General features: G+C 37.9%; 1 protein-coding gene across 2 annotated transcripts in view; it reads right to left on the bottom strand.

Moving 5' to 3' along the window:
• The window catches only part of RSPO2 (R-spondin 2), a 139,045-nt gene that overhangs the window by 20,525 nt on the left and 90,609 nt on the right, over nt 1-27,911 (bottom strand). Inside the window, exon 4 of one of the 2 annotated variants that reach the window (XM_003782411.1) lies at nt 26,172-26,360. In XM_003782411.1, the coding sequence (XP_003782459.1) occupies nt 26,172-26,360 (189 nt within the window). The remainder of the gene's footprint in view (nt 1-26,171; nt 26,361-27,911) is intronic. The other variant, XM_012810053.1, reaches the window with a different exon arrangement.

The raw sequence follows: 27,911 nt of genomic DNA, 5'->3' as shown, positions 1-27,911 counted from the left end.
TTTATACTCGCAAAGTTAACTGAATCATCGGTAGTAACTCACAGAAATATTGTACTAAAAATAGAAAAATCAAGTGAAATAGAATAAAATTTGCAGAAGTCCATTTACACAGAACTAACCACCACCGTGAAACAAGCAATGGAAGTAAGCTTCAGAATATTCCAGAGCATTCTTTCTATCATGTGTAGTTCTGAACACGTAGTAGGGGAAAATCCTAGGCAAAAGTTGTCAAAGAAGATGCATTTACCTAATTTTCTTTTTATCATCTCAGCAATGACCATAAAGCCAGATAGTACATCTGAAATCCAACTCTGACATTCCTAAGTATTAAAAAGAGGGTGTTAAATACACATGTGTAATCTGTTCCTTGTCTCTGTGTGTGGGTTTAATGGAGAGTGACTGGGCATAGCAAAAGAGGACCCCCGTTACAGATCAGTGTCTGCGTCTACCCCCACTTGGGCTTAGCAAAATGTTAAATAGTTGGCTAGAAAATTTAAAGTTAACCACACTAATAGAATGTCATGTTTTTTAAAAGTCTATGTCACTAAAAAATAATGCCTAAAAATGTTGGTAACATAATATAGGTGCATATTTTTTCAAGATAATACTCAGATGAAGTAAAAGATTGTTCTTGGCCAGGCGCAATGGCTCACGCCTGTAATCCTAGCACTCTGGGAGGCCAAGGAGGGTGAATGGATTGTGCTCAGGAGTTCGAGACCAGCCTGAGCAAGAGCAAGATCCCATCTCTACTAAAAATAGAAAAACTGAGGCAAGAAGATTGCTGGAGCCCAGGAGTTTGAGGTTGCTGTCAACTATTACACTTGTGACACCACTGTACTCCACCCAGGGCAACAGTGAGACTCTCAAAAAAGATAATTCTTATGTAATTTCTAGAGTTGGTCTCACAAATAAAGACCAAGAGACCACAAAAGTAGTCAAGTGGGCAAAGAGAAGAAAGAGCAGAAGTGGGTAAAGAGGAGGAGCTGGCAGTAAGTTGAGGTGACAGAATCAAGTGGAATCAGTGACCAAATGGGGAAGAAAAATAAGGTGACAGAGTTTAGGATGATTTCCAGGTTGTGGCTAAAGTAAGGAGGGAGGTGTTGCCTCCTAAAATAGGAGGTCAAAGAGCTCTTTTGAAAAGAGAGTTAGAAGTCATTTGAGATGACTTGAAGTTGGGATAGCCAGATGGAAATGTGAAGTTCAGGCACTGGGAAAATGAAGGCCCTAAGAAAGAGCTGGCAGAGAAAAAGAGGAAAAAGGCGGTCACGGTGGATAATAGGGAGCCCCTGGGGGAGACTAAGACCCAAAAATACCCAGGGTATCCCTGAAAGAAGGAAGTTTGCCTCTTCCACCAGGAGATACAAGTCGTAAGTTGGTATAGTATTTGAAGACACATAGATAGGAAAAAAGGTGAGGAAATTTACTTCACCTGTCTGCCACCAAAAGAAAACAGCTTCCAAGAAGAAACAGTGACAGTTAAGGGTAACTCCGATGCAGAATGAGGACAGCTCAGACAGACAGCAGGTGACAGGACTGTCAAGATGGCCCGGGGGGCAGCTGAGATTGTGAAGACACTTGTCCTCATTCCAAGATTTCTTCAACCTTAGGCTGAACCTTGGTTAAAAAAAACTCTGAAGTAGTAGAAAGGGATGAACTGGAAAACCTGCAAGAGAGTATTTAGGGGGCACTTTTTGTGTCTATTTCATGGGAGGTGTGGGTGGCTCAAGGGATAGGTCCTGGAAAGCCATCTCTTTCTCCAGATCACCAAAGTTCTCAGAGGTGTCCAACCTTTGTTCTTCTCTGCCACACATGGGAAGAAAAAGAGTTCTCTTAGGCTACACGTAAATACACAAACACTAACAACAAAAACAAAAGGTCTGTGCATAATTTTTACAATATTTAACACCAGAGATAAACAAAACAGTCCTCATGTAATCTGCATGCAGCCCACGGGCTGCAGCTTGGACACCTCTGTGTGAGACTATATTGTTCAACCTTATGTAATAGCCATGATGCAAACGTCTCAGAAACACCACTCAATGGAGTCTTCAATTATACATACACACACACCTCTCTAATCTGGTGCTGAGTTTAAATTAACAATGTCCCCATCAATTTAAAAGCTCAGATGGCATTTCCACTATTACAAGCTAGTCTATGCATGTTAAGCCTTTTATAAAAGTAAATCAAAGGTCACATAAAATAATCAACTTTTGAAAAGCAATTGGCCACAGAAATTACATATATACTCATAACAAATACATATATGTATTTAAATTATCCACTCTCTTCCATTTACTTCTATGCTCATAAAAATGCTAGTCTTAAATTTATCACCCATTTAATATATATATGTAAAAAATGTTTTAAGGATCACCATATTATCACTCTTAAAATTTGACAAAACCCATGAACAGATTACTGGGGCAGCACATATGCCAAGTTTCACTTCTCAGGGATATTTTAAAATTCATTTTCATAAAGCAAGTTTTCAAGAAGTTGACACGCTTTTAATTTTATTTGCCTTAGCTGGCACCACTCAAGACGCATACAGCTTAGAAGGCAGGAACAGATGCTAAAACTATCACCGTACAACACAACAGGTTATAAATTCAGCATTTTTTGGTACAACTTTGGATTCTTCTTAATCCATCTAAAAATTAAAGACCTTGCACTTGGACCTGATAATCTAGTCTTCAGTATCCAACTGTGAAAGCTCAAAGCTCTTTGCCACCGTGGAAGTCTTGGACCTTCATCTAAAAAAGTAAAATTACCACAGTTGTGATATTCCTTTTTCCCTAAGCTTTTAAAGGAATGCGTATGCTCTTTGCTCACAATGGGCAAAGGACAGAAAGTCTGTGTTAACCAGTTTGATGAAAATATTTCAAATTGTATATGAAAACACCCCACTGTACCCCATGATTGCATTAATGTACACAACTATCATTTAATAAAAAAAAAAAGATAATTCACAATGGAGGAAGTGGGACTGGTAAAAAAGAAATGGAAGTGGGATTCCCCCTCATTGGTAAATAAATATACCTTACAACAGATGAAGTGTTCTTTTAAAAACACAATAGAGTTATCTTTTAAAATGCAAAGGAGTCTGGGAAAGTGTGATCAGATTGGCACTCGCTCTTTGCTGGTAGCATAAAGGCAAGTACAAGTTCTCTGGAAAGCCATTAGGCAGTGTGACTATATCGGTAAAATACATTGTATCATTTTATTCAGTATTTCCACTGCTCAAACTATGGTAAGAAAATAATCTAGGTTACAAAATGTATTAAAATCTTTACATTTGAGCAGGCTTAAAAAATCATAGACTTATTACATATAAAGCATCTTATTTCTATAAAAGGTCATACATATATTTAATGTACATTTTACACAATATTCAGAGATACATAGGTCTATAAAAATCCCACCACCCAGTCAATACATGCCAGCACTTTGTTTAAATTTACTCCCAAGCTTTATACCTATTTTTCATCTAAATGGGTTTTTAGACAATTAGATTATATTCCATATATGTTACTCCTATTTTTAACTTAAAGATTTATTGATATTTTCTTTGCTGTTTATTTTATAAATACAATTTCTATCATGTTCCATTTGTTTATATGCTTCTTTATTCAATGCCCAGTATCACTGTATTGGACATTTATGTTTCCAATGTTCAGCTATTATAGTGCTAAATGAGCACACTTATTCCTAATATTTATACCTATTTTTTTCTTTAGATTTTTTGTGTTGGAATAAGTCACAGGTTATAAACGATTTATAATTTTTTGTTTTTTATACACCCTACCTTTGGCAAAAATGTATGATTTTTTTATTTCAGATTAATAGGAGAGTACAAATTATTAGGTTTACTTGTTTGCATTTGTTAGGGATAGTTCAAGTTGTGGTTCAATGCCCTTCACCCAGCGAGTGTGCTGAAGATCCTTACATCGTGCACATGAGGTGAGAGCTTACATACCCTCCCCATCCTCTCTCCCCTCCCCCCAACTTGAATTTAATTGCCTTTCTCTCTCACATGATGGGGGTAGTTTATCTATGGTTTTATATCAGTATTGCATACGTTGAATATTTGCTTTTCCATTCTTGTGATACACTACTAAGAAGAATGTTCTTCACCTCCCTCCAGGTTAATACAAAAGATAAAACACCCATCTTTTTATGGCTGAATAGTATTCCATGGTATACATATACCCCAGTTAATTAATCCATTCATGTGTTGATGGACACTAGGGTTGTTTCCACATCTTGGTGATTGTGAACTGAGCTGTGGTAAACATTCGAGTGCAAATATCTTAATGGTAAAGTGATTTTTTCTTCTGAGTAGCTACTTTAAAATACATACTGCCTTGTTGCTAACTCTTATCTCCCTACTCTGTTATTGAATATTGGAGCTTACTTCTTCTAATTGTATTTTGTACCCACGAACCAACCTCTTCCACACCCCCACCTTCCATGCATACATTCTTCCCACCTCTGGTATCACCAACCATTCTACAATCTCTTTAAGATCAATTCTTTTAGTTCCCACAAGTGAGAGCATGTGGCATCTTTCTGTAACATAATGACCTCATTTCATGTCACATAATGACCTCCAGCTCCATCCCTGCTAGTGCAAAGGCAGGAATTCTTTATGGCTGACCGGGATTCTTTTGTGTATGAATACCACATTTTCTCTATCCATTCATCCCTTCATGGACCCTGAGGCTGACTGCTTATCTCTGGTACTGGGAATAGTGCTGCAGTAAACAGGGGGGTGCAGGGGTCCCTTTAATATGCAGATTTCTTTTCCTTTTGATGAATATCCAGTAGGCAGGATAACATAGTAGCTCTATTTTTAAGTTTCTTCAGAAATCTCATACCATTCTCCATAAAGGTTGTACTAACACACATTCCCACCAATAGCACGTGACCGTTCCCTTTTCTCTGCATCCTTATCAACATCGGGTTTTTTTTTGTTTTTTTTTTTTTGTCCTTTAAATAGGATAACAGAGTTTCTAACTGGGCTAAAATGGTATCTCCTTATGATTTTGATTTGCATTTTCATGGTGATTAATGATGTTGAACATTTTTTCATATATCTGTTGGCCATTAGTATGTCTTTTGAGAAATGTCTATTTCTTTTGCATACTTTTTAATGTGATTATTTGTCTTATTGTCAAGTTGAGTTTCTACATATTCTGGATATTAGTCTCTTGTTAGATGAATAGTTTAAAAATATTTACCCCCTTCAAAAGGTTGTCTCTTCACTCTTTGATTGTTTCCTTTGCTGTGCAGAAGCTTTTTAGTTTCTTGAAATCTCATTTATTTTTGTTATAGTTGCCTACATTTTTAGAGATCTTAGCCATGAATACCTAGATCGATGTCTTGAAGTATTTGCCCTTTTTTTCTAGTAGTTTTATATTTTTTTTGGTCTTATACAGAGTGAACAAAGTTTATATGCAACTTAAAATAGTTTAACGTAGTAAATTGTACATGAACTTTATGGCCACTCTATATTTAAGCAAGGATCTAAGTTTCATTTTTCTATAGATGGATGTCGAATTTTTCCAGCACCATTTACTGAAGAGGGTATCCTTTCCCTAGTCTATATTCTTGACACCCTTAAGAATCAGCTGTCAATACAATAATACTTCTTGACGATTTCTATTCCATTGGTCTATCTAGCTGTTCCTATACCAAAGTCATGCTGTTTTGGTTACTATAGACTTGTAGTATATTTTGAAGTCAGTATTAAATTTCACAAACCTGTAGCATAGAATCCATAATAAATTCTGTCTCCTTTATAATTAAAAAACAGCAGTCTGGGGGGAGGCAATCTCAGAACTTTTACTCTCAGTAATACTTTGCTCTTGTTATTTTTATTCCTTTGCTATTTTATCTCCCATCATATGAAGACAGACAAGATAAAAATAAGAAGCAGTTGTAGCCTGCAGTTGAGCCCCAAGATGTGATGGTGTTGAGGTTGGAACAGGTTAGCCCCGAGGAACTATAGGTTAATTCACAGGAAAGACGTCAAAATACCTCTAAGATGTGTAAATTTGCAATTCTACTGTGTTTTCTCTAAAACTTACTCTCACCAAGACTTTTAGTAAGAAATGATCCATATTACAAGTAGAGCTCCCAATATTTTCAGCAGACCATTTATGAAAATACACATTTTGCTCAGACACACACAAACACAGAACATGACCAGATGGAGTTTATAAAGACATTTCTTTTATGCCTGCTTAAAATCCTGACTCTGTCCACAATAGAATCCTTAAAATTGTGTGTGTGTGTGCGGGGGGAGGGGGGCACTATGTGAAACAACAGTCTACTAACATAAAATTATAGTGTCCTTAGAATTTAAATTTTGAGGTGGATAAAACACTTAATGAAATTAGAAGTACTATTGCCACACTAAAAAAAAAGAAAAACTAAACTAAAAATTTTATATCTAGACTAAAAATTTTTAATTTTGCTCCATTTTCTGGCATGTTTATTAAGTCAAATATTTTGCCTCTCTTTACGGTGCAGGCTTTGTAAATTCTCAAAATATTAAGACTTACAATTAATCCAGATATGCTCCATCTCAGCCTCGTGATAGTCTCTACCTACCCACTCCCTTCCCCAGCAAATGCTCTGTCTCCCTCCTTACATCATCTGAAATCTTTCACTTGAGAATTCTCGCAGAATTCCTTAACATACAGAAACCAAAAGCTTTCTTTTTAAAATACACACACTCTCTCTGCCCACAACACTGTCAGCACAAAAGGTCGTTTATTAGAGCTACAATATCCCACCCACTTAGTGAAAATAAACACAATAAAATAGACCCTAATTCCCCAGGCCATCCACCAACTTGATTAAAAATTGGGTGGCTCACCTGATGGTGGCTCCGGAAACGTGTAAAGAATTTGGAAGCTAAACATGAAGCATGCATTCAGTAAAAAAGTCCCTCCCAAGAGGCATATAACCTCTAAGGACACAGGTGACAGATGTGCCTACGGACCAAAATAAAATAAAGATCTGGCTAGCCACGCTGGGAAAGAATTTAAACACAACAAAAGCTCGTGTTAGCACATGTTGGTGCCAAATGCATTCTGCAATCGTTAAAAGCAAAGCATTTTGGTGAACTGGAGCAGGAAGGCCTGGAATTGAAATGAAAACCTTCCCAACATCTACCTTGGGCTGCCTGCTACCAACGCTACCCACATTCGGCCGCAGCCCAGGCTAACATCGTATGGCAGCAACAGAGTTAAGACTTTTCTGTAGTTGTGTTTTTAATGGATGGCAGGAATCAACACAAAGGCTCGAATCAGCACAAAACACGTTTTGAACGTTTCTCCCAGAGCAGAACCAGGTGTTGGGAACGCCTGGTATCTACAAGAGATGAGGAAAGCGCTGGTGAGGAAGGAAAACACGTTTGTGAGCAATAATAAAATAAAGATAATACTCGCTTGTTATTAACTCTGGCCAAGTCTAAACAAACATTTTGTTCCCCTCTTCCAGTTATTATTGAGTCATATGGCCACCGGCAGGAACTGTTATCACTTCATTTTCTGCAGAATGTTTCAGAAACTTGAAACCTCCCACACTTTCCCCATGTGAATACTCTGGATTTTTAAACAACCATGAAATGTTTGCTTCCAAAATTGAATATATGTGATGGCCTGGTAGTACAGCTGATCCATCACAAACTGTTTTCATGGGGAGAATGGAGGACAAATACTAAGAAGTCATTAGACCAAAAAGCTCAGTGATGAAAAAGTTACTGTGGGACAATTAGAATAATTTTAAATAATTACAATCATCATTTCTATCAACACTGTCTATATGGTGCTTCTACCTCTTTTGCTGTTCAGTAACTCAAAATGGGGAATATTTATGAGAGCGCAGCCTGACTTGCTAAAAGGAGTAACATTTTTAATGTTTTTTGTAATTTTTGTATTACAGACTCACATTAAGCACCTTCTCAAACTGTACAGACACATGAGGCAGAGGAGGCTGCTGACTGCCAAGCAATTTGCCCACATCCTACCACCAAGATGAGAAAAAAACATCCAGAATCTCAAAGTCTAATGTGTCTTGCTAGCTTGGTAATAAAATGAATCCTTGATCTTTCGAGGGCTGGTTTACAAATAAAATACCTATTTTAGATGGATGATTTGTTTTAAACAAAATCTCTCCTAAAAAAAATTATCATCTCTAAAGATCTTTGAGCCAGAGACAGCTTGAAGGAAATCCCTAATCCTAACACATCCTGCCAATTTTCCACACGTCCACGTAGGGGAGCACAGCTTCTTCAAAGTTATAGGTGTAGCCACCCGAGAACTTTTGATTTTGCTGTTACAACATCATCTTCAATTTCACCTACCAACAATTTGAAGGGAGTTCTGCCTTTTACCACTGAACTGGCTAAAGAAAGAGTTTTGTCCCAACTAAGTCTCCTCTCCAACCAATCTCCTCCCCACTGTGCTAAGGGCTAGTTCTTAAATGTTCTCAGAGGTGGCCATTTCTGCTGAGCGGATAAAGTGTTGGATTTTGCCTAAAAGGAACTCGGAATGTAAAACACCAGGTTTCATAACTCCAGCCAAGTTAAGTATGTGTGTTTTATAACAGACACCAGCCAGAAATGCAAATTATTTCTACAAAGTTCTAATCCTGTTATCAATCCCTTGAGACGTACCCCCTTTACCCTTCATCCCTCCCCTGGCTATGGTTCTACATTTTTATTGCATGTTTTAAAAAAGAAAAACACTAGTAAAGCTAACCCTAGATTCTGGTTTAGGAGTCCCAAGAGATGACACTGAGGTGTAGACTTGAGCAGTTTTCTAATTAAAAAGTCAGATGGTCTGTTTCTCTTAGAAAAGCTTCAACTCTCAGTGAATGCTTTGCTCACAGCTACTTGGCCCAAGGCCATTTTAGCATCTGCCTCTACAAAGCCTCCCTGAAGGAGGGTCTAGCAAGCAATGGAGTTTCAAGATAGCAAAGGAACCCTTCTCCAAGCACAATTCATGTCATAAACTACTTGGAAAACTTCAACCTGCAGATGAATGAGGAAAAATCAATTTCATCAAACTGTTTAGCCACTGATGAAAATATCAATCACAGTTCCTTTCTAATAGATTTTTTTTTTTAAGAAAGGCCTAGTATATCTCCTTTATAAACTCCTCAAATAACTGGCCTCAGCAGTGTTCTATGGAGTCTGTGTCCCTTGCTGCCAACCTGAGGTTCTTGCTTTGACTTCAATTGTAGCAGTTTATATACCTTTTCAAATCTTGAATCACTTTATAATCATACCTCATGAATTTTAAACTATTTAGTATAATGAAAAATCATGCATCTTATTAGAAAAATGCATATTTTACCAATTTTTTCCCCAGTCTATGGCTCAGGGAACCCTTATCCTAATAATATATCCAAATGCTAAAATATATAAACTATTTGAGATTTGGCTGGGGCTATAAAATAGATCACAATCAGATCATCTTCTTTGAGGCTCAGAAAAACGCTATTAGAAGTCACTTCTAGAAAATTATCTTTTAGTTTCAATCTCATTCTAAATCAAACAGAGTGCAGTCTAGGAACATGGGTGTTACAGTGGACTTATCTGACACTTGGTCTAGATTATGTTAACAACCACAGCCTAATAAATGAGTAAAAGAAACAGATTATAACAAGGAGTAGACTTGAAGTCGTTTGTATAAAAGTGATTTCTCCATACTGTACATAATCAATGTAAAGCATTTTTTTATTTTGTGTTTTTGGGCGTCCTCTGTAAAAACCATTAGGATAGACCTTGCCAGACATTTAAATATAAATAAAAACTATCATGGATTACATAAAATAGAAACTAAAATGAAATCCATGTCACTATGAGAAACCGCTCTGATAAATGTTTATTTCTATTGGATATGGGTATCATTCAGACCATCCGTAAATCTAACCAGTGAGGAGTCAGCATTTTGCTCATTGCATTCTGTTCACACACAGAAAGCTGCTCAGTTTCACAGTTAGCAGAACTCAGTAATGGTGGAATTCCAAAGTAATCCTTGCTTGAAAACTCTATAAAGCATGTAGTAACATTAAGAAGTAAATTCTTCATGGTCATTAATAAATCAGCTTACACCCATTGAAAATTGGGCAAGGAAAAATCTTGCAAAGGGAAAGATATTTGAATTAGGTTACACAAAGGTACCCGATTTTGAAGAAATGTAACATACATTTCTTCATACATATAACATACACATGCATGTAACTTTCTCCCAGGACCACAGGACTTCCTTCAATTATGTGCCTTCAATTAAACTGCTGCCATCTGTAAGAGTTTAAGAGTGGGGATGTTCTGTGCCAGCCTTTGGGGGTCAAAATTCTATAGTAACTTCAGAGAACATAGTCAAACCAGAAAACTGGGATAAGTAAAGAATAATCTGTATCCAGAGAATAGCATGGTCTCCCCCCCAAGAACCTCCAAGTGTGTCTCAACTGTCCCTGGTTACTCTACAAACAGGATATCTCTTCTGATTTCAGACCCAGGATGAATTTGACTCAAAAGGCCCAGCAACAGTGGAAAATTGCTGCTCTCCTATGGTAGGAGGGGAAAATACACGGCTGAACACCTAAAATATCTTGCTTTAGCTTCTGTGAACATTCTGAAAACCACTTGCAGTACTGTGATCAGATGCCCCAAACACTTGAAATTCCAGCATCAAAATGATCCCCCAAGAGATAGAACAGTGTCATCTCATAATTATATAAAGTTTCAGTACACTTTATTTTTTTCTACACAAGTATCAGAAATGAAGACCTAAATACAAGATAAGTATTGTAGCCTGAAATAGCACCAGGAAGTAAAAATTTTAAATTTTTTTTCTTTATTGATAAAATGAAATATATTTAAAGTACTAAAATCCTTTTTGCCTCTTTTAGAAAAATTCAGATAACAGCACAGAAAAGCTTCATCTCTTGGTCAACTGGAGCTACATATTTGCTTTTTCTAGTGCGGGGGTAAGGGTAGGTTTAGCTAATAACGAATTCTGATTTTGTTGCTAAAAGGAACAGATGCTAAAACATTAAAAAAAAATTGAATGCATGGACAAGCTAGTTTTGCAACAAAGATATGAAGTGAATTTAAATTGTGTGAGAAAGTGTGTGTTTGGGGGGTGTTTTATTGTTTGTTTGGGTTTTTTTTTTCCTGAGCCATCTTTCTTACTGGGCTTCCATCTCCAGTAGCAGACAAATGCACTAATTTTCTCAATGTGGAAAATACCAGCATTAAAGCCAAATAAAGTTGGGTTTAAGATAATTACACTGCATTTCATCAAAGCAACTTGGTACTCATCAAAATTCAATCCCAGTTAGCTGGTGAGATTTCATCAGGCTGCTTAAGAAGCAGGAAAATAAACAAAAGCAGAGAGACAATGAAAACAACGTGACAACTGTCAAACAAAATGCCGAGCGCAACACTGAACATTTCCTACAGGCAGCGCCGAATTCCCGCTCCCCTCCTGCCTCCCGACTTCACGCATGCGCCCAAACGCACAAGGGGAGCAAATGATACGTAGTTTGAATTTCCAATCATCTTTAATTACGCATTCATCACAGAATACTGATGGTGCAATAATGTATTAAGTGCTGAAAGTTACATAAAATATCAGCCATTGGAGGCACTAGTAACGGAAATACGGGGTGCACCACTTCAAACTGTGCGGTTAAAGAAAAGCCTTTTGAAATATGGGTGCTTAAGAGGTCACCACCCTTGTTTGAACTCCTTTAAGCAAGTTCTTAATAAATGTAAGCTATTACAAAAGGAATGGTTCGCATTAGGCTGCTACCGATGTTACAGTTTTGCAACCAGATACGCTCACGTGTCATCCGCCTGTGGAAAGATTTCACGTAATAGTTCTCGGGATACGCAGGTCTTATGTTTCTGATAAAGCAGGAGCAAACTAGTAACGGCAACACCGGGCGCCCCGCTTCAAACGGTGCTCCAGAAGCTGGCCAAAGAACTCCTAATTCAAAGCATATTTGATGACTGTATTAAGTCAGTCTGTGCCCTCGCAGTTGACAATTACACCACAGAGAGGAAGAGCTGAAACGCAACAGACACTTGACATTTGAAGCAGAAATTACTTTAAATTGCTCACGTTAGCTTTGCCAGTCTCAACATGTAAAATACAAGAATACTACAAGAAATCTTTGCACAGATGCAAAAAGAGAGGCATATGGTTTTCTTCCCCAGGTTTTAACGTAAGATGAGAAGAAGAAAGGGAGAGAGTCAGGGAGCCTACACACTGTACCTCTTACCTGGATAAGCACTCAAGGGCTTCTACCATGTCATCAGAGGCTCCTGTCCTTTAGAATGTTCAAGAAAGAGGTATAAGCACTCGTTACTTTTGAAGAAGCATGCTTCGAATTAGCCTAAGTCCACTAAACAATTTCTAAGTACAAGATAATAATCAAAGACTTGTTAATACAAGTCTTGGGCTTTATCATTATCTTGAACTAGACATTCTAATAAGCAAACTAAGACGTATCAATGACTAAACTAAAAATGATAGAATTATATCACCCAAAAAGTGAGCAGAAAAGATGTAAAAGTTGTAAAGATTTTGTCCTGGGAAAAAGGGGCATTAACAACTGCTGAGTAAAATGTTGAAGAGACAGTGCAAGATAAAATAAAGTTTTGTCTGGGAAATACCATGTGCCTGTCCACCTTAGACTACATTTAACTAAATAGAATTTGTAAACTAGTTAAAGAGAGTTTTAATTATTGGTCCATCATAGAATCTTGCAGAGTCTACTACAAATGGGAGTTATGTTACTGAATTCAGCCCATGCTAAGTTTCATATCACTATTTTGAGAGGAAACACTGCAAAACTATATGCTTGATCACCATAGAGGTTATACGCAATAACATAAGAAATCCTAATTGCGTTACCTCTGAGGCATTCCTAGGGATTGTTACGGATTGAAAGACAAAGAGGTTGTATGGGAGAAAAAGCTTTAGGTTCAATGTCTAAGCAAGACTTACGCTTTGCCTTGACCATCTACCATTATCACAGGGACTCACTCAGCCTCTCAGGACCCTAGTTTCCAATATATAAAGGGAGGAATGAAATGCATGCTTCTTAAAGTTTTCTTTTATAGGAAGCTATGCTCTTTTTACAAAAGAAAACTCAGGCTTGCAAAATCTCCAAAATCTAAAGGAGAAAAAAAATCAAAATCTGCCTTGTTCAACCCAGGATAAGGGGGCAGATCCCTACCTGCTCTGTCTGCCCATCCTCACCAAGCCCTGAGGGAAAAACCCGTACACCACGATATCCTGCATAAAATCTGGTCTTATCATCCCTGAATCTAGGTCTCAAATTTCCTTCCCTTCTAAAAGCCTCGCCCTCCCTTTAAGATTGAAGTACTGATATACAAAGGGTTTAAAAGCAAAGACATCTTCCAGAGCAAAAATGTCTTCAGGTACCGACAGAAAGGCACAGGTCCCTGAGTTTGTGATACCTCTGCACCCACATTTCTAACATTGGGCTCATGACATTCCTGTGACTTGTGTAGCTGGTTTACTTGTTATATGCCACAGATCAAGCCATCCCCATGCTTTCACTTCTTACTGAATATTCCCATACCCACAAACAGGCAGAGACTTTGCCTTTCCTGTGATAATTCTTCCATCAACTCAAATTCTTCTGGCCATGGTCAAATCCAAGAGGCTCAATTTGGTAGCCAGCTCTTACAGATTTTAAATCACTTCCTGAGTTCATTCCTTCTTATTTTCTACCTCTTTTGCCCAGATGTTTGCCCTTTTGTGCCTTGACATGTGCATTATTTCGACAGACTATCCATATTTACATAAATGTTAAGACTACAAGGTCTGACAATTAGGTTCACAAACCTGTCTTAGAAAAAGGGCTACATATCTCATTACTGAATTATCACTACTGACACCTCTGAAGTACTGCCCTTGGGAAGCTCTACTTTTCAAGGCAATTTTGGAACTCTCTTTTCTGAAATGACCATCAAAGTTGTCACTGCATTACTTTTGATGTTCTGAATGTCATCAAAATGCCTTCCTTCCCATATTTTCTTTATCTTTGAGTAAAGAAAAAAGTCACTGGGGGCCAGAGCAGGTGAGTAAGGAGGATGTTCCACTACAGTTATTTGTTTACTGGCTAAAAACTCCCTCACCAACAGTACCATGTGAACTGGCGCATCATTGTGATGCAAGAGCCATGAGTTCTTGGCCACAATTTTCAGTTAAGATTTTCCTTTTTCTCTACTGAGGTTTATTTGCTCTGCTATGCTTCCCACAGTCAGCCAATTATTGTAATGCACAACTTAATAAATTCCTGCAGTGTTTTCATCAGGTCTGCTTCTCTCTCAGTAAGGCTTTCTCTTCCCTCAGAAAAACATTGCATCCAATTGTACCCTGCCATTTCCTTTATGGCATTATCTGCATAAACTTGCACTAACATGTGCCTAGGTTTCACTTCCACACTTGCCAAGTTTAATGAGAAATTTACAAATCTTTGTTTATTGCTCTAAGTCAAGCTCTGACATTCTCACAATGGCACATAAAAACATGCAACAATAACGACCACCACTCAGCAAAACACAGCCACACATTGACACGAACAATGGTCAGACTGATATACCAAGGTAATGAAACCTTACCAAGTTGTCTGTACAGTGCTGCCAACATAAGTGCACAGTGGCAAGCTCGTGAACTTGATATCAGACCTTGTATACACATTCCAATTTTTCATACTTCTGCTAGATCCATCTTCATGCTTTACCTTTTATTTATTTTATTTTACTTACTTAATCCTTCCATGATTCCAGATCCATATTCTGAATTCTCACCTGCTCAAGCCACTATTGTTCTGTCCTATTCATCCTATAACCTTAATCCCTTCAAACTGTTGATGCTTGCTCTTTACTAGGCCATATGCTGATCAGGACACTCAGTGCCTGCTGCCACCATTTTTAGAACTTAGTAGTTCCATTTTTCCACCTAGATCACACTATAAATTAGGTAATTTTCAGCTTTGTACATGCCAACACATCTTTTAGCTGGAATGCAAACTAACCTTTACTCCCTCTGCCCAACAGAAGTGACAGCAATACTCTAGATAAAAAGAATAAACAGTCTTCATGTAGAGACAATAGAAATGAAGAAGAAAGGATATCTGAGGACTGTGTGAGTAGTTATTCTTTAAAAGTTATACTTAATGTTGCTTCATTCTGCACAAGGCAAGGTAGAAATGATTTTATTTAATCTTTGTGACAACCCAGTGAAGCAGGCATCTGTCATCCCCACAAGACAGATGCCAACACTGAAGCTTAGGAATGATCAAGCAAACTTCTCTCATTGACACACTTTTAGGTGACCAAGCAAAGATTTGAGTGCTGATCTGAACGTGAAGTAGAGATTCAAAGATAGGGCTGAGGGCCTGGGTAATGGAAGACTAGTGATGCCTTTGGAAAGGATGGCCTTCCCAGGGAAATGAGGTTTTGGAAAGAGTGTAGCTATGCTTAACCGTGTGTGCTGGCAGGGTATCTAGGGAGAGATGCCCACCAATGAATGAGACTGTGGGACTGAGCCTTGGAAAGAAGATTCTTGTCTACGTGATAGTTGAAGCCATGAGGTAAGCTGAAATCAACATGAAGTGATGAGGCAGGAGTGAGCCAACTACAAGGAAGATAGAAGATGCTCCCTAAATAATAACAGGATGACAACAAAATATAACAGAATAATAAGAACTCATCCATTTGCCTCCAGGCTCCTGAACTACTGGTAACAATCCTGTTACATATCATTCCCATTTATTCATAACTAAGCTTTGGAGAATTGATGTCATTCAACCAATAGGTGGCTAGGACCAGCATATGCCAGATTTAAAACTCCATTTCCATTCTGTTTTTCTTTCCCCCAACATTCAAACATTCACCATCACTGACAGTGTAAGATAGAAGCTAGATAACTATCTCTCAAAAATGTCCAAGGCAGCAGGAAAAGTCATGAACAGAACAGAAGGATTAGAATTTGAGAAGAGTGACTATAAGCTACATTGTTTCCCATCCTGTGCCACAAATGCTACACATTATTTACATGTTTTCTCTCCTGAACCCAGCACTTCACTCAGAATCCTTCTCAACCCAATTTTCCAGGCAGCTGCGCCTATCTGACATGCTAGATAAAACCTACCTTAGATTACACAATTGAAATCAGGCCTTGCATAAACATTTTCATCCTTGTCCTGAGAAATATTTGATTTGTGTATTTAAATTTTTCTTGTTGTTATTGTTGCAGTTTTTGGCTGGGGCCGAGTTTGAACCCACCACCTCCAGTATATGGGGCTGGCACCCTACTCCTTGAGCCACAGGCACCACCCTGTACTTTAAATTTTCAAAGGACTGTAAGCTGGCTGGTAAGGGAAACCCATTAGAAGGTTAACATGGCAAGCCAGAAAATAGGAACTAATACATCCAAGGACCTTGGTAATTGGCAAATGAAAGTAGTAGTTACAAACAAATATAGTTCACTTTGGGTGAAAGCAAAATGTGCCTAGATTTTAAAAAAAGAAGAAGAAGAAAGAGAAAATTGCACAAATACAAACTAAGGAATGGCCTGGCTTAGAGAATTGGCAGGAAGAGATAAAGGGGTCACAGCGGCTTGTAAGCCAAGGCAAAAATCCTGCACTCTTTAGAAAAGCAAGCATAGCAGAAAAATGCATAAACATCAGAAGCCATAAGTGTTCTCTGGTAATTCTCCCATTAAACTCAGACGGCTCAACCCTTTGCCCCAAATCTGGGATGTATAGCTGAGCCTCTTGCTTATACCTTATTCAACCACTTCCATCTTCAGTCAGCTTTCTACTAAACACCTCCACATTCAAAAGTCTATGGGTCTCCAAGTGCACAACATAAAATCCAAAACCCTTTTTCTCTCCATGGACACACTTCTCCATCCAGCCACAACTTACACCTTTTGCTGTGAGCCTCTGCAACTACCGTTCAAAACTCTGAGCTTTTAGCCTGGCTTATTTGCTCACCCTCCCTAGGCAGATTTTAGTGTCTACATCTCTCCTCAAAATATCCTGTCTAAAACGATCTCCCTTTTGAAACATGTTCTCTACCCACCCCACCCCCCTAAGTTTTGCTCTTAAGGAAACATTCCTGGCCACTACAGTTAAAAATGATACTTTTTGTTATGATATCAGACCTTATAACAATACTTAACTTTTAAAATTGAACTTTGCTTCTTTTGTGGTTTCATGATGTACCTTTTTTCCTTCCTTGACTTGACTATAAAGTCTTGTTTGTACCACCCCTTCCCAATTTCCCCATTGCCTTAGAACATGGTAAGTAATTCATGTTTAAAAAATTGATTTGATGAACCTACTAACATCACAATAAAAAAGTCATGGATTGCTCAAATCCCAACTCCAATGCTGGATTATCCTGGGGAAGTAGATTCAAAAGAGAACTGAGAAGGCACTTGGTAACATTTCAATAAAGGGAATGGGACTCAGTAAGCATTTCCTCTGGGTTCTCTCATAACATAGTTTTGACATAAATTATGATGGTCAAACACCAGTCTTGGAGAAGAAATAGAAATCACAAAGGCTTATTTAAAATATTAGTCCATGGTTTGAAAATAACCATCAGAGAAAACTGCATCTAAATATATAACCCCTGGTACTATTTAAGGGTATCTTACTATCTAAAACAGCTTATTGAAAATTAGAAGGGTAACTGCCCCCCACCAAGACAATAAATCTGCATGTTGTTTGAATTCTCCAGATGCTACAAGGTTCCAAATATGTTCAATATTCACTAAAAGAACCTACTGGATGATTCCAAGCAAAAATAACTGGTAAGCCAAAAGGTCCTGGTTTTGTATTCCTCATACCTCTGTGGAGTCACATTCATAAACGCACTTTCCACTTTCATTCAGGGATTAAACACCAAGCTATCTTCTGCCTTCTGGTAACATTAAGGTGAGCAGACACCCCGCTTTTGGCAGGACAGTCCCAATTTTTAAGAATTTGTCCCGCGACGTTTTGAAAAAGTCCTGATTTTTGGAAAGAATGCATGACAAGCTAGGGAACAGCAGGAGAATGGGAAGGGAATATATGGTTTTCGGCTGCTGAAAAGGTTAATGTAACTCCATTTGGGAATGAAGAGGTTAATGTAACTTCATTTGGAAATGAAAAGGCTAATGTAAACTCCCTACTCTCCTCCTGGGCAAGGTCGCCTAGGTGGAATTGGTATCAGAAGGATACTGGCTCCCTCCCTCGCTTCTAGGCAAGGACAATTAGCTCAGAAGGAGCCAAACTGTCTGGAACAAACAAGTAGCCCCCCCACCAGAGGGTACCTAACTATAAACAGCTCAGCCAATAGCCCCCACCCCACCCCGGTCAATGGTGACCTACTTTACCAATGTTAAAATCTGGTCACCTTAGGTAACATAGACATGATGGGGGTATTGCTGAAGACATTATCTTCCATGCCACCTCTTCCCATGGACAGGAGCCCTCATTTGAGAAATCTGTTGAATTCTCTAGAAATTTAATGTTTATCTCCCTATGGAGCTAGAATATTTTTTCTGTGAGAATTATCATTCATTTCCTCAGTTCCATGGTTAATGTAAGTCCTACCTCCCCCACATACACATTCACACAAATTAATGTGCCTCAAATTAAAATGAATATTCATATATATGTGTATATAATATGCCTATACATACATATTGCATATGTATACATACATGTGAGTCTCCTTCCAAAAGATGTTATATTTTATAATCATTTATTTTAAATTAATATTGGAAGAATCACATCTACTTTTCCTGTTTACCTGGTAAAAAGTCAAATTTTTGGCTCAATCGTTTCAACCCACATGGATTCACAGGGCTATTTTCTTTACCCATTTTGAGCTCTCATTCTAATTTAAGCTTCTCCTGGTTCTGATCTTTTATGAGTTTCGGTTTTGTTTTGCCATGTTAACAATATATCCTATTACGCCATCACCAATTCTTTCCAGTAATGGACAGGATGTAGAGGCACAGCATCAACTATTAAATGTCTCTGGACAAGTTCAAGTATTTTACTCCCAGTTTCCAAAGTCCTCAAATACAAAAAAAATTATATTCACATACAGAAATCTTGGGTCCAAGTATCACATAAAGTGGTCAGTTGTAAAGCTACAACAACTGCCTTTACATTTTTAGGTTAAGTGAACAGTAAAATTGTCTGCTACCTCTCTGTTACACAAAGTAATTTTATCATCTTAACCACGTCTGTGTGGTGACAACATGGATCATGCTGGGATTTTTGTAAAACTCTGTCATTCTTTCCGATGTTCTTTCTACTGTCTGAACCTGGAAGACATCCACAAATACAGCTCTAGGTCAATTCAGTAGCTAAAGAAATATTGCAAAAAAATCTAAATGAGCAAACCGCCTGTTCCCTTTTTGTCAACACCATTTAAAGGTCCCCAAGGGGTGTCTGATGAGGAGACTAAATTGTTCCAAGAAACATCAGGGGGATTTATACTTAAGACTTTCTTATCTTGTAAGAGTAAAAAATCTTCTGTTGGGGGTGGAGGGGAGAGTGTTTGATATCTACCACTGACACCATGTATATCCCATTAAAGTTGTTTTTATTTTGGAGTGTTATAAAAATTGTTTTACATGTTTTACAATAAGATCAGAATATCTTACTGCTGTGTAGAATTCACAAAAGAAAGTCCCCTTTGGAATTTTCTTGTTTTTGCCTTGTTATGCATAGAACTTCAGTCCTTTGGTGGCATGGGCAGTTGAGAAATTCTTTTTACAAGTAATTGTTAAAGAGACTAGTACACTTGAGAAATTCTTTTTACAAGTAATTGTTAAAGAGACTAGTACACACTGCTCCAGACAATAATGAAGTGGGGCCAGTAGAGATTCCAGATGTGAAGCTGTAGAGAAAGGCACAACAGTGTAGCTTGTGTAGCTCACTCCCTCCTGGTCCCCTCCTGTAGCAATGATGGAACTGGGAAAAGAAGTTGTCTTATATCAACTCCCTCCGAGGCCGTAAGTCTCTGTGTTATGAATGTTCTGCACCCTTTAGATGTTCATGTCTGTGTCTTTGCCTAAGACTGCCCTTAGTCTGGAGCCCACTTTTCTGTCCCCCCATTTCCTCAGACCCTTATCCTCTGATACATGAGAATTAGTAAATCTCAAAGAAATCATTGCTTGAGAAAAAAACAAAACTACCACCACCACCAACAGGTACCAATGGTTATCCTTGCCCACTTTCCAGAAATAAGTACAAAAATTAGAAAGCAAGGGGTTGGTGGGAGGGGAGTGTTTTACTTCCCATGATATTGTGAAGACCCCTGAAACAGGAATACCAGATGCTTTATCTAAGGAAAGAAATGTTTGGAGAGAGAAAGATCTTTGTTAAACATCAACTTTATATAATAATTATACATTAACATTTTAAAAGTAGCTGTTCTTGGGTCACTCTCCCAATTTATAATTTCTTTAAAAAATAAACATTATAATTAGCTTCCCTGAATCCAGAGTACCTGGAAAATAGCATAATTTGCTTAATTTAAAGTGACTAACACAAATTATTGATTTTTCAAAGAAACATAATAAAGCTTATAGCATAGCAAATAGAAGAGCAACAAGAATTTCCCTTTAGGGACGCTCTCCAAATAAAAATTTTAATATGACATTCCTGTCAAACTCTCAAAGAAAAGAAGTTCTCTCATCTTCTCTCTTCCAAACTATTCTTAAGGTTGGCATGTATAAAGCAGACCACATAAATTGCAACTCAAATGTAAACAAAATGTAGAGAAATAAAGAACATATGTCCAAAGCAAATTTTCTTGACCCTGTCCTACTGAAAATGTGCTTATTTCCTGCTCTCCAGCCAGCCTGCCACAATCCACAACCATCTTTAGTTATAGCATCTAAAACCTAGTCCACGTGTTGCTGTCAGTTTATATACAGAAAACGTAGATTAGAGAGGTGTTATTACTATTACTTTTTAAAAAGTAATGTTTACAGAGATTAAAGTTCTAAGTTGCTAATTTTTTTTTTATTATTTCCTACCAAGGTAAAAGCTACTTTTGAGGGAAAAAAAAAAGTAATGATCAGTTAATGTCTAGTAAGAAGAATATTTTCTAACTGAAATGTAGATTTCATGTTTAAATTTTAACATAGTACTAAGCAAAATGTTAGTAGACAGAACTTCAAGAACCACTATACGCTTACTAACAATTACACTGGCAAGTTGAGGCAGCCCTTAGGACTGCCCCTGAGCAACAGGCCGAAAGCTGTCCCAGCCTATGTCACAGGATCACCTAAATCTTTCTAAAAGTAGAATATAAATGTATTAACACAATAACTAAGAAAATAACATGAAGGCTATGTTAACCAAGTTCAATGAAAATATTTCAAATTGTATATGCAAACACTACACTGTACCCCATGATTGCATTAATGTACACAGATTAAAACAAAAAGAATGTGGTTGCTGAAATGTGTCAGGAGAAAGAAAACCGCTCTTGGCGTCACATGTGGGGTCAGGGCTCCGTTCACCCGGGGCTTCGCGTAGCCGAGAGCTGCGTGTGGCTCTTCACGAGGCAGCGCCCTCTAGAGGCCTGACTTTGAAAGACTAAGGATGAAAAGAACCTTGAACCCACATTCCCTTATAAACCAAGGCCCAATGACCCTGAAGGAGAAGAGGGCCTTTATCCATGCACCTGAATCAGAGGCTGAACCTTCTGCACTGGGTATGTTTCACTATTTCACGTGGAAAATGCCAAGGGGAGGTGGTGATGTAAGGGTATTAGATATTTTTTAAAGTAAAGCAAAAATAAAACGATATTTCTGCATGGAAGGAGAAATAGTTAAAATTTGGGTATTTTGAGGTTGGACAACCATGGCTGTATCTTTGATCTTTACCATAAGGAACAAGGAAAAGGGCACAAGAAAACTTAAACTAAGAAAGCTAAAGTTTCCTAGGCAGCAAGATTGTCATCTTACTCTTGGCTATCCCACCAATAACGTGTTATATATCACCCGGGACCAGTCTGAGATTCCTTGGAGTGCAGCACTTTCCTCTGCCCTAAAATATGGGAGATAATCTAAGATACTCACACACACACACACACACAAATTTCCCTTAGATCTTCAAAATATCTCCTTCCTTCACATCTCTGATCAAATGTTAATTCCCTCAATTTTCTTGACCACCCTACATAAGATAGTAACTTCCAAACCATTCACCAGCTTTCTACTCTTTTAATTTTCTTCACAAACCTTGTCTCTGCCATGAAATTGTTTGTAATTTACTTATTTTTGCAATTATTCCTGCTAGAAAAAGGTCTAGGAGGAGTCTTCAAATGAACCCATGCCTAGAGCAATGATTAGTATGTACAGTGCTCAATATCTGATGGAATAAATTAAAATTAGTTGTTAAGGGACTTGACAATACCAAGGTATCTCATACAAACAGGAAAGAACATTTCAGGTTGAGGTTGTGATGTTGGCCAATCCTGTATGAAAGACTGAAAGGTTACAGCCACCTACAGATGACATTTTTCCCCCTATACATAAGCACCCTTCAGTATCACACCTTAGCAGCCATGGTTTTGTTCTTCCATATAAATCTCTTCTATATGATAATAACATGTTTGTATTTGCCTATAAAGATATTGCTGAGCACACATGACCCATATTTGAAATTCTTTCCAAAGCTTCAGGTTATGATAGGATAAATTATTCCCCAAAGGATTAATTTTATCCATTAGTGTACTCAGGAGGGAGAAAGGGGAATGGAGATATATTTGCAGTAAGTACAGCCTTCATTTTTGAGTGGTTCCATCTTTTTCCTCTTGTTTCCTACACTCACTGCTCAATTTTTTTTCCTCTCACTTATTCTCCATCTTCCCCCTCCCCCATGGTCTTTTTGGCACCATTTTTCTCTTTTCTCATTCTCCATACTTCTGCTAATCTTGGCAGCTAAACCAACAGATCCTATGCTGATTTCAGAAGAACCTTGCATGGCCTGGAGTACTGACTACCCACGCACAGTCCTTCCTGACGCGGGAGTGTGGAAGCTGCCGATGTAGACGGCTTAGCAAACGCACAGCGCAGCTGCCGGGAAAGTGCTCGCGTCCTTGCTCGTGAAACTTCTGAGCCACTTCTTCATTCTTCCCACGACTACCACAGAACTTGCCGGCATCTTTTGGCAATCAATCCTAGAATCACAGGGTTTTAGAACTAGACAGGGCCTCAGAGATCACCTCTCCCAATACTCTCAATTTTACAAATGCGGAAATGGAGGCCAAGAGAGGTTAAGTGACTTGCCAGGGTCACCAAATTAACAAGTTGACAGGATGTAGAGACCCAGACTTCAGATTACTAGATCAGGCCCCCGAAAAAGGAGCGTTGGAAAAGTCCGAGAAATGTTCTTACAGGTCACGTCATCAAAAATGAAGGAAAGGACGACTGATCTAGAAGTTTGGGGGATGAACACTGACTAATACTTCAGGCATAAATGAGTCTGCTCCCTAAGATATTGTCAGATACCGGGTTGTTTTTGTTTGATTTTAAAGCAAATAAGCATTTGATAGTGAAGAGGAAAAATAGGCCAGAGCCTCACACTGTTAGAGGTTTTCTTTTTAACTCTTACAGCCATATATTTTCTCATCTTTAATAGTTTTCAGTGTAATATCGTATACACCTAGTGACTATTCCGTTCCCCTGACCTCTAGCCTATGCCTCTCAGTAATCGAAAGCAGCTGATTTTAATGTGGCGCTGCCTTAGTGCAAGGGAGGTTAAGGCTGCGTTTCTGTGCAATCAGGTTCAGATTGGCTCCAACGGGAGAAAAATCCATACATATGTCGAAAAGATCTAAAAAAGGTCTGTATTCCCAACCTGATTACGACTTAACATTTTTGCATGGTTTGTCAAACCAGGTCACTGAAATCAAATCAAGATGTACGAAGGGATAAAGCGGTTTTCTTCCCCATTCTTCCATTAATCACCGTGACCTACTGAAGAAAGAGCAGCTCCCTCTCACCTGAGGCGAGGTGGGAGACTCTACCAGAAGTTACGCCAATTTTTATCAATTGGTGCTCAAGTTACAAAACTCATTTTCTAGTTCGCATTTCTTCGTAAACAGAAGTTATTTTATGGTGGAATAATTTGGCGTTTCTGTCAACTTTACATTTTAATTTCTTTTGAACAATAAAAAGTGTCCATATACCTTTGAAAGCCTACTTAATTTAGAAGCAATATAAAAATGGATTTTATTATACTAAAAATGTAGATGCCGATTAGAGCAAGAGCTAGTCTTTCTTCATAAACTTTGGTAAAACCTAAATATGAATTAAATCTATTTGTATTAGGTTTATAATAATAATGATAAATATGATAAGCCAGAGTCTACTACTGGTTTACTTGTCAAGAAGAAGATATTAGTAGATTATACATAAGCATTTGTTCTGGCATCATTTAAATTGCTGACAGTCTCAGGTTATATTCCCTTAAGACAGGGTACTCTTGCTGGTAGCATAAAAAATACGAATGCAATAAACATGGTCAACAATGTAGCTGTTACCTAGAAAATTCTCAAGCGAGACTGGGGCTAGGTCAAAATACAGTACTGAAAGGGAGGGAAATGTGTGGGCTCTTGTTACACATCAGCACGTTTGTTATAGGAGCATTTTGAGTTTAATTTTTGCTATTAACATAAACCACAATTGGGGGACCATGTTGCTGGAAGAGGAACGGGGGAGGGGCTACTTATATAAACAATATACAACAAAGGAAGTCTTTATTTTCAATACCTGAATACATCAGGTTTGTTTTTAGGCAGAAGGTTGCAGGTTAAATGCTCTCAGCTATCCAAGAAGCGGCTTATTAGTTTTGTAAGAAAATATTTTCTTATATGTTGACCAAAAAATACCCACTTTAAGTGAACAAAACCATCCTTGTTAGTGAAAAGCAGACCCCAAAAAACGTTGTTTCATAGACCCAGTTAGGAAAAGCAAAACTAATTCAAGAGGAAAAGCCGTTTTCCCAATCGTAGCTTCTGAATCTGGATCTAATAGTTCTCAGAGGCTGACTGGAGTCTTCAAGTCTTAAAAGTTTGTCTTTCTTCATGGATCATAGACATTCTCTATGAGGCAGCATAAGATGGATATACACCCATCTTAAGCAGATAGATATTCTCGTTCTGGGCTATGGTCATAAAGCTGAAAAACTACACACTAACAGAAAGAATGAAGACAAAAAAACTTAGGATTATTTTATACGGCACTTTTCCAAATACAATTTTTTCCCTTTTTTGCATTTTCTATTTTGTGCGCTCGAAAATCCCAACCTTCACTGCGGCAATGAGAATCCATTGGTGATACGACAAATGGTAACACGTGATTACCGCTTGAAGTGGCACAGTGACAGTGCTAAGAATTGCATTTCAAAGTACTAATTCAGTTTCCGCCAGCACCTTAGCTATGCACTCTTCCTCTAATCCTGTTATTATGGAATAATTACTGCAAATCAGCACAATTACGACAAAGACTTGAATAAACACACACATACCAGTAGCTGTTTTCTGCAAATTATTATCAAAACAAAGAGAAATGGCTAATTGTGGTAACATTGAGACAACGTTTATTCCCCCCAGTGTTTGGGCAAGTTTATTTTAAGTTGTCATCTTCAACTAGTAAGGACCAGATGATTTCACAGATTCCATAAACCTTTCTAATCTAAACTCTTCTCAACTGAAAGTTGGCTGCGTCCCCGACAGCAACATCTGCAAAGGCCTGATTTCATAAGAACCCGTTTTTATGATACATTTGCAAAAATAAAAAACAGAAAACCCACACTTTTAGAAATGTCATTTTATAAAGCTCATCTCTCATGTATTCTTTAAATTATTTTTAAGGTATCATGAAAGTAAATGAAATAGTCACTCTAGATTCTTCACAACATAAGCCTTTCTTGCTAAATAAGTGCAACAGAATTTTATCCTCAACAAAATTATCATCAGCTTTTCTTCACAAATACTTTTTATTGGAAAAGAGGGGAGGGAGGGAGGGGAAGAAATCAGAATGCACACAGCGCACGGCAGTGATTGCATTCAAACTTACCTCCCGGACAGTGCCTCATGGTCATCTTACATCTCCTGGATTCGGCAATGGTTGGACATGGTATTGTGTCTTTTGCTGGCTTTTTAACAATTTGCCGTGTTCTGGTTTCCAGACCCCATTTAAATCCACATGTGCGATTATTTCTGCTACAAGTTCCCCATTCGCTCCAATGACCAACTTCGCATCCTTCTAATAAAGATTAAAAAAATAAATAAAAACACAAGCACAAATAACAATTTGGTCACCATTGGCTCCACTATCATCAGGTTTATATAGCAGTATTTCTCCATGACCCCTACCCTTAAATATGAAAAGGCAGTACACCTATGGAGCATATGACAAGGATATAAGTCAACTCCGTGTAGAACATAGATGTTTTGGCACAATAATCAAGTACATGAGGTGAAAGCTATGTTGACTGGTTTAATGTAACCATGTCAGATTGTATAAAAAAAAAAAAATCAGCACATCGTACCCCACATATGCATGAACGTATTCATGGCCTATATGTATATGACTTAATAAAAAAAAAGAAAGGTGGTACAGCTCACAAAGACCTACACTTGACTTATGGGGATTTTAATTATTTTTTTTCTAAAGTTTTTGTATTAAATCATAGCTGTGTATATTAATGGAATCATGGGGTACAGTGATTCATAGACATTTTGAAATACTCTCATCAAATTGATTAAAGTAGCCTTCATGTCATTTTCTTAGGAGGATTTTAAGTCTTTCAAGCATGAGACGCTTATATCTACACCAAGCAAATGTCACATGAGTAATTAAAAAACTTACTTTCCATTTGTCTTAATTCATTTTTTTTGAAGGATGCTAACTGGTGAGCTCTAATGACACTGAAATGTATAATCGTGAAGAGTTCAAAGGTAAAGACAAACTAGGAAGCACTATTTCATACCAGGACAGAAGGCAACACTTTACAGGTTCTCTGAATATCTCCCTAATCTGAATTTTAAAAGGTTGCAAATCCTTGGTGAAAAAAATGGGGAGCTTGTTTTGTGTTTTCTGATACCATGTTGTGAGCTACTTTATTGCTGTTACAATGGAATTTACTACTCTATTCTTTCAACACCTGTCTGAAAACCACAGTTCAGTCTATCTTCTTCCCTGCATCAGTGTTGTACCTTCCTACAGTTAGAAAAGTAAACCAACATGACCACAGATTTGAAAATGTACGCTTTTCCTGGATATGGAAAGGGTTCATCAGCCCCTTTGTTAAGTTCATAACAGTGGAAAATTAGGCTCTGCCCTCCACCCCCTGGGCAAGTAGAGGAGAGAAGAGGAGGACAAAGAAGGGCCAAGTTCAATCTCCTCATCAACTTCTCCCTCAAAAAACACTCTTCACACTACAGGAGGGAGACGCAGGCCCAGAGTCCACATACAATTACTACTTCAGCTTTCTACCCTTTAGCAGGCATCAATCACAGCTATTCTTAGATTTTTCAAAGCCATTTCCTATTTTTATTCAGAGGAGCAGATAGGACTCTATTTGTGTTTACAGTAAAGGATTTCACCAGTGTTTCCACTGTTCATTTGAAATAGGGGCACATCTTGTCTCTTAAAAGAAAATTTTACATGCTTTTAAATATGCTCCTCCACTGACTGTCTCAAAAAAATAAAAATAATGCCTGTGGCTCAAAGGAGTAGGACGCCGGCCCCATATACTGGAGGTGGTGGGTTCAAACCCAGCCCTGGTCAAAAATTGCAAAAAAAAAAAAAAAA

The sequence above is a fragment of the Otolemur garnettii genome, unplaced genomic scaffold, assembly GCF_000181295.1.
Source record: "Otolemur garnettii isolate 467f Iridium unplaced genomic scaffold, OtoGar3 scaffold00004, whole genome shotgun sequence".
In the NCBI taxonomy this organism is placed as follows: Eukaryota; Metazoa; Chordata; class Mammalia; order Primates; family Galagidae; genus Otolemur; species Otolemur garnettii.
This window is presented reverse-complemented; position numbering and strand designations above follow the sequence as displayed.